The sequence below is a fragment of the Microtus ochrogaster genome, chromosome 8 (assembly GCF_000317375.1).
Source record: "Microtus ochrogaster isolate Prairie Vole_2 chromosome 8, MicOch1.0, whole genome shotgun sequence".
NCBI lineage: Eukaryota > Metazoa > Chordata > Mammalia > Rodentia > Cricetidae > Microtus > Microtus ochrogaster.
The window spans coordinates 38198282-38217254 of NC_022015.1; the positions used below are offsets into that span (position 1 = coordinate 38198282).

Sequence of the window (18973 nt, forward strand, 5' to 3'; positions counted from 1 at the left end):
GCCCGGCTCAGAATTTTTTTTAAAATAGATTTTTATTGAGCTTCACATTTTTCTCTGCTCCCCTCCCTGCCTCTTCCCTCTCCTTCAACCCTTCCCCAAGGTCCCCATGCTCCCAATTTACTCGGGAGATCTTGTCTCTTTCCACTTCCCATGTATGTCTGTCTCTCTTAGGATCCTCATTATTGTCTAGGTTCTCTGGGATTGTGATTTGTGAGCTGGTTTTCTTTGCTTTATGTTTAAAACCACTTATGAGTGAGTACATGTGATAACTGTCTTTCCGGGTCTGGGTTATCTCACTCAAAATAATGTTTTCTAGCTCTATTCATTTGTCTGCAAAATTCAAGATGTCATTTTTTTTCTCTTCAGGAAAATGTGGTACATTTACACAATGGAGTACTACACAGCAGGAAAAAAATGACATCTTGAATTTTGCAGAATTTTGAACTTACTCAAATGGCAGTTTACACAGCTCAGCTTACTGAGCACCACAACTGGTAGTATCTGGATGTTAGAAGATCTTCTGTGTTTGAAAGGAGTACATACATAAAGAGACATAACACCAAGAATTACTGTGCATGTACCATTTCCCTTGGCAACAATTCTGGAAATAAAAATCAGCTTTCTCACAGACTACAGCAAGCTGTTTTGTCTCTGGTTTGGCCCTCCCCTGTCTTACAGACACTTTGGCAAAAGATACAGAAGAGCCTCTTTGTACTGGAGAACTACTAAGGGACATATAACACCATGACAGACAAGCCAAGAGCAATAGACCAACGGAGACCACCACTGTGTCTAATGCTACCTGTGCACTCTTCAGCTACTCCTTCCAAAGGTGAGCCTGATTTTCCATAACACCACTTTAACAGTGTGGACATTAGTCAAAGATATACCCATGGTAACAACCAACGTTAATTCTGAAAATGTGAGAATCCTGGAAATCAAAACAGCAGCCAGTACCTGAGGGACCTTCCCCTCAACATGAGCTTAAGGTAACTACTCAGGCAAACTGAGTCATCTGCAAAGACACAGTGGTCTAAGATCTTCAGACGAAACCAACAACTTAAATGGGTCAAATGCAAACATACAGAAGATTCTATTTAAAAACCAAAAAACAAATCCCTCCAAGTTATAACGTGACTGTTTCACGTTAGGATGGCTCTGTAAACTCAGCTTTGTGGGCACAGAGAAGTTGAAAGTCCACATATACATGCCACTTGGTCCCCTTCTCACTCTTTCCTTCTCAGTGTCACCCACGGTAGAAGAAGGAAAGCAGGCTTTCCTTCTTTGCATAGGATTTCCATGACACGATGCCCACAAAGGAGCACCTCACTTACCAGTCACTCACAAAGTAACACATCAAACAGCATCAATGAGAAAAGTAAAAACCAAACAGTAAACATACTTTTCTAGAGTGGCAAGCAGGGGATCTGGTTCTGTACTGTTCTGAACTTGTAACATCTGGTCTCTGCTCAGGCGGACAATTTCACAAAGTGATTGTGAGGCATTTGAATGCCGCTAAAGGAAAAAGGTACAATTTTAGCTATAGAACTTGTTAGAAGTTATTACAGTAAAAAGTGAAGGGAGAAATTTCTTGAGAGGTAACACAAGTTAAAATCATCCATAAGCTTCAATAAGCAATGTAGTCCCAAAGAAAAGGACGAAGCATTTGACTGCCAGGCTGATGAGCTTCCCTTCCACACCTGCAGTGTAGATCAGCATACAGACAAATGTCTTTGACTACGTGCCTGAAAAAAGATATCCCACAAACAATACCTTTATTAGCACAGACAGATACACACACTACCTCAAATATTAAAAGCAAACAAAACAAAAAAAAAACTAATATAGTTTTGTGGACCATAGAAGGTATAATGTCCATCTACCTTTCTGGGAAGCTCTAGCCTAGCATTCATGTCCTGTGGGAACAGTAACATTCCAGAACACTACCCTCCTGAAGAGATGATACATACCGGGAATCCACACCCACAGACTAGAATCAGAACCTAACATGTTTTCCCTTCCACCCCATATGTGTATTGTTTTTTTGAGACAATGTTTCAAGATGTAGCTTAGGCTGGCCTCCAACTTGTACAACTTTCCTGCTTTAACCTTCCATCTGCTGGGATTTTAAGCAGGAGTCACTAAGCTAATCATGCTTTATCCTTCTCAAAAAAATGTGTTGTAGGCTGGAGAGATTGCTCAATAGTTAAGAGCATTAACTGCTCCTCAGAGGACCCAGGTTTAATTCCCAGCACCCACATCAAGGCTCACAATCGTTGATAACTCCAAAGGGACACCCTCTTTAGGCACCAGGCATGCCTGTAGTATACATACATACATGCAGGTAAAACATTCACAAAGATAACATAAAAAGAAATAAATCTAAAAACATTATTTTTTTTTAAAAAAGAGTGTCAGATTAAGCATAGTGGGGCAGAACCAGAGTATAGTAACCAAGAATAGTTTCCTACAAAACTAAACACGTACTTAACAAAAGAGCAGCAATGGGACTATCTTCCCAAAGAAATAAAAAAGGCAGGCAAAACACCCATACACAGAAAATTAAATAAAAAGTTTAAAGAACTGAGCTTCTCCTTCACGGTTTCTGTTGGACTCTACAGACAAATGTAGCCCTGTAAGAACTAAATTCTGCTCAAGAAACACAGCCTATTTTGGGAAACTACCCCCTATAAAGTGGCCAACTTTGCCTATGTCAACCGGCACTGGCATGACTCTAGAACATGGAGACTGAGCTCCTGAATACTAAACTCCTAACCAGAGAAGAAATTAGTACCCTTCTAGACAGTTCTCCCTTAGCATCCAGTATACACAAGCCCTGGAATGTATAAATAATACCAACTCTGGTAACAACAGTAGCTACTGCAATGGAGCATATACTCCACAATCCCAAGGGGGATAGGCAGAGAAGTTAAGAATGTATCTTAGATCTGCCCTAGGCATAAAAAACTCTTTTAGATTCATTTTAATTTAAGTGCACCATGTATGTGCCCGGTGCTTATAGAAACCAGAAGAAGGAGTGGATCCCATGGAACTGAGTTAGTTATGAGTTGGCAGGTGAATGTTGGGAACTGAAGCCAGGTCTTCTGCAAGAGCAACAAGTGCTCTTAACTACTGAGCCATTGCTCCAGACCTATGAAAAAAATGTAAGCAGACTATAAAAGAGGGTAAATCCACCTCCACAGAAAATCCATTTGTGAGTAACAAATATCCTCTGGATAAAAGCCCAGCTTTCTCTGTCCTGCTCATCCATGCTGTTCATTCCCCATTCTAACCAGCAATCTAGAAACATGTGTACAGGACCTAAAGCCTCAATCACAGTCTGAACCATCCTAACACCCACTCCTCCATGGACATGAAGTAAAGTCATACAGAGCTGTCCTGCCTGTAGATAATGGTTGACTTTGGATAATCTCACATAGCCTAGCGTGATACTTGAAGAGAGTGATGATTCAGACCTAAGGGACACACACCCTGACCACTCAGGATAGGGTTCAATGTGTAATGGTTAACTCAAGTTTCAGAATCACTGCCATTTTTGTGTCTAATCTCCAGCACCAGGGGAGAAAGTGAAGAGATGGAGGCAGGACACACGGTATATCTGTCTCTAGCCTCTATACTCAAGTTGAACCTATTTGAGGCTTCAAGGTCAGGACTAGGACTACAAAGTCATTGCTTAGGCTCAGTGGTGACCCAGACCTTGCTGTGATGTTTGCAAAGCTTTAGCCAGAGCTTTCAAGATGCAGATATGGCCCCATCACCTAAGATAAAAAGTAGGTATAAAACAAAAATAAGTGTGGATGGAGATTTATCACAAAGCAGGCTTAGCATGACCATAACTCTTAGAAGGAGATAGTGTCTGCTGCTCACAATGCAGGAACACCATCACCTCTCATTCCCATTCACAGACACACATGTATGTTCTGTGGCCAATCAACAGTTTTTAAATGAAAAAATAAAGTCATAAGAGAACTTACATCTTCTTCTTGCGATGGATGAACTATTTCCACAAGCCTCTGGATAATTCTCTCCTCATTTAGCCACTGAAAAACACATGGTAGAAGTGATCATAGCAACGAGTGGCTCCTGCTCAAGCCCCAGTGAAGATAAACATACTGGATATAGCCATCATACTTCAAGTAGAATTTACAGGTTTCTCTGGACTTTGAACACTACAGAAAATTAAAAAGTCTCTCAAGGAAAATGTAGTGAATTAGTGAATGTATCATTTTAAGAGTGACCATAAGCACAATCCCAAGTCCCAACAATCACACACTTAGACTCTATACTTAATAGTGGTGCTGACTGGATATTTAGTATGTACAGCATTTACTTTGGCTACTAGGAGCCTTGGGCAGATGGGCTACATACTATCTCAAAGAGAGTGTCCGCTCTGAACGTCAGATGAATGAAAAATAACACTTAGTATCAAGCCTCTGGGTTAAAAGAAATTGTTGCCGAATATTTGTTTATATGATAAAGATATGTTTAGGAGCTTTCTGGCTGGTTTACTAGTTAAATGACCAACAGCTAGGCATTAGAGAATAGGCAGGATTTCCAGGTAAAGAGAAAGAAACTAGGAGGAGGAATCTAGGCGTGCCATTTCACAAGCAGACTAGGAGCAAATTGGATGTACCGTACTAAGAAGGGGTTACTGAGTCACGTGGCAGAACGTAGACTAAAAAAAATATAGGTTAATTAAACTATAAGAGTTAATTAAGAACAAGCCTAAGCTAAGGCCAAGCTTTCCATAATTAATAAGTCTCTGGTCATTATTTGTAGACTGGCAGTCCAAAGATAGTCCAAGAAGAAAGCTTACTACAAAGAACCCAGGATGAAAGGGGGCTTTCTGATACCCAAAGCAAACCCACTACAGAAATACTAGGGCCAGGTTGGGGCATCCTAGAAGTAGAGAGATGGTCATCTGCCTGTCTCACAGGTAGAGCTGCTGGAACCATAACACTCTCTTTGTAACCTCTACATGGGATGCAGTGATCGGAGATACAGAAGGGATCAGAGTGATTCATAACTAAATGAATGAATGAATGAATGAATGAATGGATAATAAATAAATGAATAAGAGGATAGATAAGTAAATAAAGGATAAACTGGCAGGCTTAAAATTAGTGCTCTAAAGGAGCAAAGCACCATAAAATATAAGACGGTTGAAAAGTCACTTGACTTACAAAGGTTGAAGACAACAGAAAATGAAGTTGAGGCCAAGAAACCAAATATGATTTGCTAAAAGTAGAGATAAAACCCTGCTGCTGTCTCTAGCTCCTTATAGGGAACATATCCAAGGGCAATGCAAACAAGTACTAATGGGAAGTGTTATGGATGAAGCCACCCAATTGCTATGTTTTATTATAATTAATTGTTATGTGTGTATGTGTGTGATATAGCACATGTGTGGCGGTCAGAGGACATTCTGTGGGAATGCGTTCTCTTCCTCAATCATGTGGATTTGGGGGATAGAACTCAAATTGTCAGGTTTGGCAGCTGGTGCCTTTACCCACTGAGCCATCTTGATAGCCTTTAAGATCTAGGCATGAGATAAGAAACTTCCCACAGTATTTATTACCTGAGGCCACACTCTGACAGCAATACCCTGAAGTATATGCTCCTGATCACAGGTACGTGTATGTAAGTTCAGTCTTCACCACCTAAGTATCTACATTCCGAGCCCACTTCTGGATCTTCAAGATTTTAAGGAAATTTCCCCCTAACCTGCTCTTCTCTTACTGACCACATGCTCTCCCCAAAAGCTTAACTTTTTGGAAACAGACCCTAAAAAATTCAACTTAGAAGTAGCCAGAGGACTAGAGCCACTAAAGCAAATCACACTTTATAAACCTCCTCCTGAACTAATTCATATAAAAGTGACCATTACCCTCTTTGTTCTAACAGTCTTTCCCAGAATTTTGAACCCTTTTTGAAAAAAGATTCTAGAGAAACACACAAAAGTAGCAAGGTGCCTCCATTTGAAGCCTTGACCTCCAAGTTTCAGAGAACCTGCTTGCAGAACTTAGCTGGGTGACCTGGGTCACCTTGCAGATATAGCCCTGATCTACCAAATAAAGCAAGCATGCCTGGACATCTTGGCAGTGTATGCCCTGTAGTAGACAACCCCAGGTAGACCTTCCTTTCACAGACCCTCAAGTCGTTTTGGTTCCTTAGGTCTTTAAAACTAGAATTTCCAAGAAACTCATTTTCAATGGGATACAGTTTTTATTTCTTTTGGCCCAGGCCGGCTAGAACTTAAAATCCTCCTGCTTCATAATATAGAGTGTTGACATTATAGACATGTACAACTACATCAGACTGGGATCCAGAGAGAATAGTGCTAGAAGGCAAGGAAAACTGGGGAGAGGAACACAACTGAGGGACCACGGGAAGCCTTATTTTCAGATTATTCAAACCTCCCTCAAGTCCAGTTTCACCTACGACATATATCTACTCAAGATGCACAAATCCTAAAATTACCACCTTTCTGAACTTAAAGTGGGCCCTTTCCACGTACCACCATTTACTTGTTTGACCCTCATGGAGGAGGCAGGTTTGTCACACTCTTAGAAAACCTTGTCCTGTTTACATCCAGACCCAGCTTTATGATAAATCCTCAATACACTCACCATCCACATAACAAATCAACCGGCAAAGGGCAAATAACACTGCATCTGATAGACCCAGGGGCCTATGCATCCTGAGGCCTGGTCCAGTAAATTCTGAATCTCAGCTTGCTGAGATTGCACATACCTTTAATTCCAGCACTTGGGAAGCAGAGATTGGCTAATCTCTGTGAGTTTGAAACTAGCCTGGTCTAAATAATGAATTCCAGGACAGCCAGGGTTACACATACTGGTCTCAAATCAAGAAATAAAAATCAGTATCTTTTCTGTGTTGGGACAACTCCCTCCCTGCCTCATCCCCAGGTCTTCTTATCCTGTAAGATTTTCCTAGCAAACAGGAGCCCAGAGACCCAAATAACAGCATTCCCAAGCCCAACCCCCAGCAGTTCAGATCTCTACTCACATTCAGAACATCTTGCCTGGGCTGTGGAGGCTCAATACATGTCAAGAGCCTGAGCAACAAATCCATGATAGCAGAAGTTCCTATGTGCTTTATAATGAGGTCCACAAAATCACGCTTCTTTTTCAAGAAATCCACAATCTAGAGGAAAACAAATTAATCTGAAAGATGCATAACTTGAGGCATACAATCTAGAGTGACCAACATTCTCCAAATCCTACCAGTTAACTTAAGGACAGGGAGGCACTGAGTTAGCAAGCAGATGTCAAACGGATTAATAATAACAATATTCAAAGCCCTTAAATAAAGTCATCTTCCAAATCAGCATGCATCCCCACTACAAATAAAGCTAACAGAACCTTTGCCTTTTCTTTATTTTCCTTGTTCACTATCCAAGAAGGAGGCATTTTAAAAACTCACAACCTTACAAACAGTCAAAAAAAAAACCATACTATGTGGGGCTAGAGATGGCTCAGCAGTAAAGAGCACTGGCTTCACTTTCAGAAGTCACAATAACCTGTAACTCTAGTTCCAGAAGATCCAATACCCTTTTCTGACCTCTATGGGCACCAGGCATAAACACGTACACATACATGTAGACAAAACAAACATACACATAAAATAAAACTTAAAATATATATACTACTTTATAATTTACATATAAAGCAATCCCATTAAACTTAAATTTAAAATGTGGAATATTCAAAAAGATTTCTGTTTCTAAGTAGCTAGCTCACCTGGTCCACAGGTGATTTAGGCTGCACTGACACATGTATGACTAACAACAGGAGACTAGAAAGAGGGTGCTGTGCTGAAGGGAGATGAATTAGGGATCGAAATCATGATTCTATCCTGCAGTTTCCACAGTAGCCATTAGAACCTTACCACATATGCTAAGGGCACTTCACAGACTGGCAGTTTTTGTCACAAAATTTCACTAAATCCTGGAAGGTGGAATTCATTGTTCTAGATGAAAAATCCCAGGCTCAGACCTGCTACATATCTCCAAGAACTAAAAGGTGGCTGCCCTGGAATTTAAACTCAGATCTGCATGCTGCAAGAGTCCCAAGCCTTCCACAAACATGCACAAAGAAGCTTATCAGCCAGAACAGGTAGGACTACAACCCCAAGTAATTTCAAAATGAGTCATTGCACTGTTTGTCTAGACAATGATGCCAAGTAATCATCCTCTTCGAGGACTGGCCACTCACAGCTGAGTCCTATAAAAGTCTTTGAAAGGAAAGGTGAGAAAAACAGAAGTTACCAAAAAACAATTCCATGCATGGCAGAAATAGTGGTCCTGGAGCCTACATGTATAAACCTTAGCTGCTGCTATGAATAGTATAGCAAGGACCAATGGCCTGTACTTTAGACATTGGTGTTGAAGGCTAAACTATTCACCGCGGCCAACAATTGGACACTCTGCTCTCTGCTCTAAAAGCTAAAATAGTCTCTTTCTGGTTAAGCCACATGAATCTGAACTTTTGTTACCCTTGCAGTGCCTAAGTCTCAATACTATCAAGCAACAGGAAACACAATTCTCAAGTGTGACCTTTTTGGCAACTACACAAGCAATGCTGTTATCATCCAAGGAATCCTAGCTGGAAAAACAAGAAGCAACCAGATGAAGGGACTCTTCGCCTGGGGATTCTACTGGCATACACCATCACTGCCAGACAAATAACAGAACTAAGTCCCAGTGTCAATACACAAACCCTCAGAAAGCCTTCCACATATTTTAATGTTTTACCTTATAAACACCAAAAATCATACATAGCTACCAACCTGGATCCCAATAGCAGATATAAGGAGAAAAACATAACAAAGCATGTCTTAATAATGGAGGTAGCCATCTCTGACCTAACTATGCCAGAATGATGTGACGACTTGCAATGCATGTGGAAAGGGCAGAATGGAAAACAATCTGTACTACTTAGACTATGACTTGGGGGTTGTGACTCAAGGTAAAAGATCTTTCTCATACATACTTGGGAAAGTGGCCCTAATCAAATAAGAACCTTACTTGAACACAAATTCTACCACCCTTCTAAAATAAAATATGAACCTAGCCTCAGCAGAGGACAGAATATAGCAGGCTCAAAATAGTTTCAGTCCTTTCACGTACTCTGATAGCAAGATCAAGTAACTGGAAACTGTTGTCTACCACGAAGAAAGCCAACTCTGACTGAATTGACCATGTTCATCTCTGCCTGATGCAACTGATAATCTTGTCAGCTTGCACTAAGCATCTGCTGCTTTAGCTATTTCGTGAAAGTGAGCTCTTGGGCCTTTACAGAAACTTCCACTATGGTAATGTTCTCCAATTTTGGCAAACATCAGTGTGAACTGGAAGATGTGCCAAAAGTCCTCACTGTCAGATTCCATCTAATTCTATAGGTTTGGGGTAGGAATCAAGAACATACACTGCTTTAAAAAAAAAAAAAAATTCTCAGGTGATGCTGTCATCACTGGCCCAAAAGCCAGACTTGGCTAACCACTTCTTTGGGAAATGACATTTCCACACATACAACATGTGAACTGGAAAAAAAAAAAACAAAACAGAAGGGTCAAGGTAGAGGTACCTGTACAAACAGGGAGGTGTGAACCCTGACCCAGTGCTACAGATTCGGCATCCAGATATCTAAGTGAAATAAATGACCACCATGTGCAAAGCACTGGTCGATTTTCAGGAAACAACAAAGCAAAGCAACTGCTGAACCCAGGGGGGGCATTAGCTATGTACTCAGATTCAATCTGCTGCCCTCACAATGATATTTCTGATTATTTGTCCAGGAAAGAAATCAAAGTATGCTTACAGCTGAGGCCCTTCAATGCATATGACAGAAGAAAAATACTACTTAATGTGTAAACCAGGGCTGCTTAAACTGCTAAAGACCTAAAAGGCATTCTCTTATTGAAACTGGACCTCAGGCAAATGCAGAAACTACAGCAAATCCCTCAAGTCAGGGATGTACGGCCCAGATACTTACCTTTGGAAAACAGTATTTACCTGTTCTGGTTTTCTGCTGATAAGAATACTTAGCACCTTGCTGAAGAAACTGGCAAGTAGTGGATTCAGGGGGGACTCATTTAGGAGGAAGCTATACAATTTCAATAGCAAGGACTCATCTTCCCCCAGTCTATCATTCATCTGGGAAACATCAGAAGTGAGCAACTCACACGATATATTTGGATACCTAGAAGAATAGAACATTGTGTTATCGTCTAATGGTAACAGTTCATCACATCAAGCATAGCATCAGGAAGGTCCCCTAAAATTCTGTCAAAACATCAAAATCATCTACTAGGAATTAAAAGCACCTTCAAACCATTCCATCCAACCTCTTAAGTTAAAATGAATTTTCTAATTTGCCTTTAACCAAGTTTTAGTAAGATATGTTTTTGTTGCATTACAACTTTGGTGCATGCACGGGGCTTAAGAACCAAGATGTCACACTGTAACATCAGAAATATCTCACTGAAGGTACAGTGTCTTGACAGCCATCACATCCCAGGTGGACAGAGAAGTGGAAGCTCCGAGAGACAAGTTAGGGTCTGCCAGTTTCCAGGAAACTGTATTACACACAGATCTGGTGATGACTGCAGGTACCTGAGCAGGTCACTGGTCAGCTCAACTCAGGTGGGTTACAAGAGTATGATAAAGTTCTGAAAAGTTATCAAATGATCAGTCTCATCCCAACTAAGGAAAACACCTATCATGGTATACTGACTAAGACAAACAAGACACCAGCCTGCGGTACTGAAGGATGAGAGAAGAGCATTATACAAACCCACACTTTCTACAAGAGCCTTCCAGGACCTTACGAAGCTAGAGACAGGCAAGAAACCAGTCCACTGTCATTCTTCACTATGATCTCTATGATCTCACTTGGTAGGCCCACAGGAAGCAGCTGGCATTTGCTCTGCATTTATTTCCTCATGATTTTAGAAAAAACTGCAACCTCAATCATGTTTATCTCCAACAGTCAGACCATTTACTCTGAAAACCAAGCAGTAAACCTATGTTCCCCATGCTCGAATGACCCTTTCCAATGGTCACAGGAGACTCATCAGACAACACTATATGTGATAATAGTTCCCTTCTCTGCTCTAATACATTAACACATTCTTCCATCAACCAACCAGGAGCAACAGCCCAAGCTAGTCATAGGAATAGCAAGCTCAAAGGCTGACCAAATCAAGGAGACAAACTAGCAGAGTGACTATATGAGAGCTGACAGAGGGAAAGACTGTGGTCTGGAGAGTGTGACACATGTAGAGGTATCCAAGGAAAGCAAGGGACCATTGCACCCGAAAGGATCTGGGATGAAACGGGATAAACAGCATGAGTCCCCAAAGGAAGCGATGCGAGAGGAAGACAGAGTTGAAGGTGTGAAAGCATGCAGACTGTAGTTCCCAACAATGTCTTCTAGGAGGTTCTGCTCCATTAGTCTCCCCAACACTGTAACACAGGCATTCACCAATGCCACAGCAGACTTCTCTACTGTAACCACCACGTAGGAACACACAGCGGCTGTATCTGCAGCTATGGGATTCATACTAGGATTACTTCCTACCTCATCCACTTTCCAAGGTGTATTGGCCCTTTCCCTTAGTTTGTAGGCTTTGAAATATAATGAGGAAGGGCTGGCATTGCAAAGGTGGCTAATGAGTGACAGTAACTTGCATTACTCTCTATTTTCTAGGACAATGGTTCTCAACCTTCCTAAAACCGCGACCCTTTAATACAGTTCCTCATGCTATGGTGGTGAGCCCCCAACCATAACATTATTTTTGTTGCTACTTCATAACTGTAATTTTGCTACTATTATGAATCACAATGTAAATGTCTGTGTTTTCTAATGGTCTTAAACCCCCATGAAAGCACTGTTTAACCTCCAAAGGGGTCAGGATCCACAGGATGAGAACCACTGTTCTAGGATAAACTGCAGAAATTTTGCTAATTCCTCCCACCTGCTGTAGTACAGAGCACTCCTTTGACTGACATGGCTTCCTCTTACTGCACCATTCCATATAAACCACCACTTCTTCTATTTAGGAAAACAAATAAAACACTCCTTTAGCTACCATGTGCTCTCAATGCTAGAATAACTTCAAGGAGATGTCTTGCTTTGTCTTCCAATCTTCTTCAGAGCCATTTTAGCCAGGCTCTCAGGACCTGATTCAACAGGGTTAATATGGCCACACTGTAATTTCCTCAGCAGCAGCCTCTGATCATGGTTCCTCTTTTATCCTTGAAGTCTGTCTTTAGCAGCTTTTTGGGCGGCGGCCTCTACCTGTTTTCTTCTTGTCCTGGCCACTCCTCAATTCCTGTGTGGAACCCTAATTCAGTTAACAGCCTCCTCCATCAGTTTCTGAGCCTGCCTCCCATCAGCTCCATGGGTAACCTCTGTCAGCCTCATGCCATCATATGGTACCCATCCCCCTGCTGTGAGTCCCTGCCTCTACTCCATACCAACCAGACATCTCAAACTTGACAGCTATTCCACTCTAATCTACCTGGAGTAAAACACTCAATATCCCTTCCTTCCTAATCCTTCCTTCTTCTGACCTCACACCAAGGAAGCTTCTTCAGTTCTTACTTCATTTTATGTCTAGATGCTAAAACCTGCTCCCCCAAAAGGATATTGACATCTTTCTCTGCGGATTGCTACCCGCTTCTTAACTGACCTTCCCTTTCTACTCCAGTCTCCCAGTGCCTAGAGCCAAAGAGTGGGCCAGTACTAGCAGACAAGGACAACTGTCAGGCAATATCCATCACTCACTGCTCAAAACCTTGGGTGGCTTGTTTTGGAGGGTGCTCTGATTTCACCCCAGACCTTCTTTCTTCCTCCTCACCTCCATTCATGAGACTGCCTTGTTCTTAGGATATAACAAACACTCATGCACATTAGGGCTTCCACACTTTCAGTCTGGCTGTTCTTTGTCAAGCACTTGCAAAGACAATGTCTTCAGTTCCTACATGGCTCAAAATGAAGCTTCCTTCCTCTAGAATCCTTCCACCAACCAACTTCAGGTGTTCTGTCCTAGCCTGCTTTCTTCTCCAGAGGGCTTCTCTGACAAACTATGGTTTTACTTCTTACTCTGGATTGCCCTGACCATAACAATCAATCTTAATCCTCAAAATGCTTCAGATTTTGAACCTTTCCAAAAGGTTCTCTATGCTAATACAGGTGTTCAGGTCACCCAAAGTATATTTCACACCAATGTTGGCTTGAGCTGGGCCAGAGGCATAGTAGACAGAGTTCTGCTCCACCCAACTCAACCCCTGATCCTCCAAATGACACCACCTAGCACATCTAGGAGACTGTGTGAGAGAGGTCGCTTGCTCTAACAACTTTAAAGGTAACACAGCAGCACAAAGAAGTAGCATCACTGCCAAGCTTTCAGATCCAAGCAGCAAAGGCAGCATGGAGCCTTTCCTCTCAGTAAATAAGCAATTCGTAAAAGGTATGACATTAGAACAACATCACCCAGAAAAATATGAGGGTCAACCTAAAAAAGGAAACTACTTGTCTACTCACAGCTTCCATAAAGAGAGGGCCATACCACTCCAAGATTGCTTGATTGAAGGCCCATTATCCTGGACATATTACCACACCAGTTCCACCTCTGATCTGGATAAGACCCATCTAACGTACATGTCAGCTTACTGTGGCAGGAATTCCAAAGCAGCAAGGTGTTTAGGGCAATAAAAACACACTAGTATTTTTATGCTACACATATTTTCCTTTATAAGATACTGGTCTTCACTGAATCCTATAGTCTCTACTGATGGCTGAGTGTCAATCTTAAAGGCTGGCAGAGAACAGAGCCTCCTTGAGAACCTAAATCACCAATAACTTTAAAGGTATCAAGTATTTTTTTTTTTTTTTTTTTTTGCTGACAGCATAATGATATCTGAAGAAAGTTATTCTGAGGCAGGAATCCTGTTCCTTCCATATGATGTCTTTAATGAATCACAATAGATGTTTATTTTTGAAGGGATTCTTATTTCAGTGTGGGAGATGGGGCTACTTCAATGTTGGATATGAAAAATAACTGCAAGCTCAATATTAACGTGCTCATTAAGTGCTTGGTATTCCCAGAAGTGTAAAAAGAAGTATTACAAGTGGCAGCATTAAAGGATTCTCATTTACTGTATTATGCTGTTTGTAAACAGATTCAATTAACCAGCCATGAGTAGTTAAATCCACTCTATTTATTATGAGATTCCCTGCTTGAATATAGCTTCACTGCTGTTTGCCAAAACCCACTCCTAATGCTCAAGCAATGGAAGGCTGGCCTTACTATATGAGCAATACTCTTTAAACTCAAGCTCTGACTAGGCCTCTAGGCAATCCTGGCTTGTTATCTACAAAGTGAAGAAGATACTTAATTGAATGCCTTACTAGTATAAGAAGTTTGCTTGTCACTTAAAAAGCATGGCGTACTTCTGGCTGAGATTAACATTGAAATGCCTGTGATTCACTGAAGCTAGCCCCAGAATGGACTGTGTGCCCCCATTAAGACTGTAGGTCTTGACCATCTTAACCTCTCAATGGCTATAGTGGCTCTAGGGAATTCATAGACAACAAGAATAATCATTTTCTACTCCAGCCTAAGGCAAAGATGCCATTTTCTTACTTGTATCTGATCTTCTCATCCATGTCTTGAGGTGGCTCTTCTATAATGAATGAGACTAAGTCTTCGAGACATTCTGCTTTTAACAGAAACTCTATGAGCTTGCGGTTCTGTGCTTTACACTCCTGTAAGACGTCCTCCTCATCCATTAGCTCCTTCAATGTTACATCTTCTCTCTCTAGAAGTGTGTCTATATGGGATGATGAGTGAAGATCAAATTTCCAAAACATGCTGGTCTAAACAAAACAGAGAGTATTTAATAAAATTTCAGCTTTACTTACTGATTTCCCAGAAACCAAATTTCAGTTCAGTTTGGTCTACAATGTCAATTTGGCATTAACACAAAATTAAAGCAGTTTCATACTGAACCTACAAAATGATTTCCTTTTTGTTTGTTTGTTTGTTGAGACAGAGTATCTTTGTGTATCCTTCCTTGGCTGTCCTGGAACTCACTCCGTAGACCAGCCTGTCCTTGAATTCACAGAGATCCACCTCCCTCTGCCTCCCAACTGCTGGGATTAAATGCAAACAACAGCACTGGCCAGCACAAAATGATTTCTTAATGAGTAACACTGACAGAATCATTTTAGCCCCTTTTCAAAAAAAAAAAAACTAAAAGAATTTATTTATTAGCTTTCTTTTTAAACTTTCTACAAATGTTTTATTTAATTTTCTTGTTTTATATGTGCATGACCTGCAATGGAGTGGCCATGGAAGCCAGAAGAGGGCGTTAGATCCTTTAAAACTGGAGGCATGTGAGCCACCAAATAGGTGCTGGGACTCAAAATTAGGTGCCAAATGTTCTTAACCTGTGAGCTCTGTCTTCATCCCAATAATAATAATAATAATAATAATAATAATAATAATAATTTTTGTTTTGTTTTGTTTTTTCGAGACAGGGTTTTACTATAGCTTTGGAGCCTGTCCTGGAACTAGCTCTTGTAGCCCAGGCTGGCCTTGAACTCTCAGATTCACCTGCCTCTGCCAGGAGTGCTGGGATTAAAGGCATGTGCCACCACATCCCAGCTACAATAGTGTTTCTGCCTATATGTATGAGGGTGTTAGATCCCCTAGAGCAGGAATAACAGACAGTTGTAAGCTGCCATGTGAGTGCTAGGAATTGAACCTGGGTCCTCTGGGAGAGCAGCCAGTGCTCTTAACTGCTAAGCCATCTCTCCAGCCCCATCCAGAAAATATTTTTAGCTGGTTAAAGTGTTGAAAATGCTGAATGAAAAAGCTTGATTTTTAAATTTTTTGTTGTTGTTGTTGTTCTTCAAGACAGGGTTTCTCTGTGTAACAGCCCTGGCTATCCCTGGATCTCACTCTGTAGACAAGGTTGGCCTTGAATTCACAAAGATTCGCCTGCCTCTGCCTCCCAAGTGTTGGGGTTAAAGGTGTGTGCCACCATCACCTGGCTTAAAATGATTTTTAACCTACAAAAGCAAATCATCCAAGCTCAGCTGGCACATACCCATAATTCTAGTGAGGCAGGAAGATAAATTCTAGGATTGTCTGGGCCACACAACAAGAAGCTGTCAAAAAAACAAACAAACAAACAAAAAAAAACCTACAACACAAAAAGAAGCAGTTCATTCATACTTTAAGAATTTTAAGAATTCAATGTTTGGGTATGGCAGCCTGCACTTTTGATTCCTCTGTGTGTATTAGACTAGCCTGGTCTACACAGCTATCATGAGGATTACATAGAGAGGCCTTGTCTAAAAAACAAAATAAGCCTGGTCTACAGAGCAAGTTTTAGAACGGCCAGGTCTACACAGAAAAACCGTGTCTCGAAAAAACAAACAAAAACAATACCAAGGGAGGGCAAGTTGGCCCAGCAGGTAAAAATGCTTGCTGACAAGCTTAAAGACCTGAGTCTGATCCCCAAGCCCCACAGGGTGAAAAGACAACTTTTCTAAGTTGTCTTCTGATCTCCATAAGCATGCTGCCCATTAATTTTAAAACTATCAAGCAAAAAAAAAAATCATACTCAAAATTTTAGCGCTTGGTAAGTTGAGAATTAGTGAATGCTTATGTCCAGTCTGGGCTAGCACAGCAAAACTGTCTCAAAACACAACAACAAAAAACCTGAAAATGGCAGAAAGCAACTCTTTTGAGGAATGACGAATACATTCTTCACAGAACTGCCATCTTCAGCAACAAGTAACAATTAATGAGGACTACTCAGAATAAAGTAGTTGGTGAGTTCATTAATAGCTAAAAGCCTGAGGTCATCAAATGCAAAAATGAGCTAAACTTTAGAACTTATTAAATTTAACTATTTAATTAATTATTAAAGAATTTGACAAACTTACTATCCTAAGTCACTATGAGAAACAACTAACAGTCAACCTCCCACAGCATTTCATGGATAGTCTTTCCTCAACTTGGTCTCCAGGCCCACCACCACGAAATGATTGTTCTTCAAGTCACAGTAACAAACTACAGTCACTCAGCACAAGCTTCAGTAGCAGCAGAGCCTCAAAAGCCAGAGACTTCTTTGAGAGTGGCAAGGCACAAAGTCGCATGTTCCCAAAACAAAAGCTCTCCATAGCTACAGCTACAGCTTCGACACCCACCACTCAACTGCATCCACTTAAAACTACCACCAGAAAAGGTCATTAATACCTACATGTTCTTACAAGCAAAAGGAAAAGGAAAGGAAGGTCCTATCTATGGAAGGCGGATCTCTTTTTTTTAACTATGTATCTTACTAAATTCATCCATACTCAAAGCTCTCCTGAACATTTACCTCAAAATCATTTCTTTGAAAGTAGAAAAAAATAGCCAGTCGTTGATCACACACCTTTAATCCCAGGACTCGGGAGACAGAGGCAGGCAGATCTCTGAGTTTGAGGTCAGCCTGGTCTACAGAAGGTGAGTTCAAAGGCGGCCAGAGAAACCTTGTCTAGAAAAAAACAAAATCAAATAATGAAATAAAAATACAAATAAGAGAAATTATAGGGGCAAACTTTATCCACACCCTTAATCACAGTGACTGACCCCAAGAATGAGAAGCTAAAAAGCAAGCTGTGCACAGTGGGTTGTTCAGAAGTTTCCACTTCACAGAACAGATAGTCAACACTGAGCCTGACTGCCCAGCATGCAACCTCGTTAAGAAAGTTCAAGAATTCTTAGGGAACAAGTTTCAGAAAGCCATACTGTCAAGTATCAAGTGTCACCAAAGTCATCCCCTCAGTTTATAATGCCTTAGCATGCTCTCAAGGACACATGACTATGTGTCCACAATCTTAAGCAGCAAGAAGAGTGAGAGCCAAGGAAGGACAAACAGCAGCTGTTCAGTTCACATGACCCACATTCATCACACCTCACTTGAGAGGGATACCTGGGGGACAGAATGGGACACAACAACACAACACGAAGACACAGACCAACAACACAGTTCCACTGAGAAGAAACAAGGCAGAGGTCACCAGTGTAGACCCACCTTTTCCTATGTACACAACATGAATGAAAAAACAAGCTAGAGAAATGCACTTCCAAAGACAAACTGCAACAGACACACAGCAAGTGATCTTCCTCATCTATGATGGGAGGAAGGAAGGGACCTACAGTAGACCCCTGGTAGATAGCAGAAGGTATTTAAGCAACTACCTAATTTAAATACATTGCTGAACTAGCTCTGATTAGGAAGTCAAGGCAAAGATGGCAACAATCAACAAAAGATATACAGAAACAGAGGAAGGTAAAAGCCTAGAGGCAAAAAGTAGACAGAATAAGAAAAGCTGTACTTATTTGGGAGCTGGGTGGAAGGGTCCCCCAAAAGTAAAGGAGTTAAAAAAGAAAAATTGCAGTCCAGGCTTACTAATCCCCTAGCCCAAATCTGTATTTCTGAAGTACTTATCTAAAGTGTAAGCTATTTTAAATATGAAATTTAACACTGAGAAAACATTTTAGCACCTATTATATATAAGATGATTTTTTTTTACCACACTGGTTAGTATAGAACGTGGAAATAAGTACTTCTACAGTGAATTTTCTTTATATTACAAATGTATTTTATTATTTATATTGCAAAATTATTTGTATTTCAGCCAGGCATAGTAGCCTGAAACTATAATCTCAGTACTTAGGAAACTGAGGTTAAAAGACTCTAAGCTTGAGTCCAGCCTGGGCTACATAGAAGGATCTTGTCTTAAAAAACTAACAAGCTAGCTGGGCAATGGTGGCGCACGCCTTTAATCCCAGCACTCAGGAGGCAGAGGCAGGCGGATCTCTGTGAGTTCGAGACCAGCCTGGTCTACAGAGCTAGTTCCAGGAC

General features: G+C 41.0%; 1 protein-coding gene across 9 annotated transcripts in view; it reads right to left on the reverse strand.

Moving 5' to 3' along the window:
- The window catches only part of Ppp6r3 (protein phosphatase 6 regulatory subunit 3), a 136310-nt gene that overhangs the window by 64711 nt on the left and 52626 nt on the right, over positions 1-18973 (reverse strand). For all 9 annotated transcript variants that reach the window (XM_013347871.2, XM_026781673.1, XM_005351621.2 and 6 more), the window contains exons 3-7: positions 14695-14927; positions 10058-10244; positions 7051-7188; positions 3996-4061; positions 1403-1515 (exon numbers count right to left, since the gene is read on the reverse strand). In XM_013347871.2, the coding sequence (XP_013203325.1) occupies positions 1403-1515; positions 3996-4061; positions 7051-7188; positions 10058-10244; positions 14695-14921 (731 nt within the window). In that variant the 5' untranslated portion in view covers positions 14922-14927. The remainder of the gene's footprint in view (positions 1-1402; positions 1516-3995; positions 4062-7050; positions 7189-10057; positions 10245-14694; positions 14928-18973) is intronic.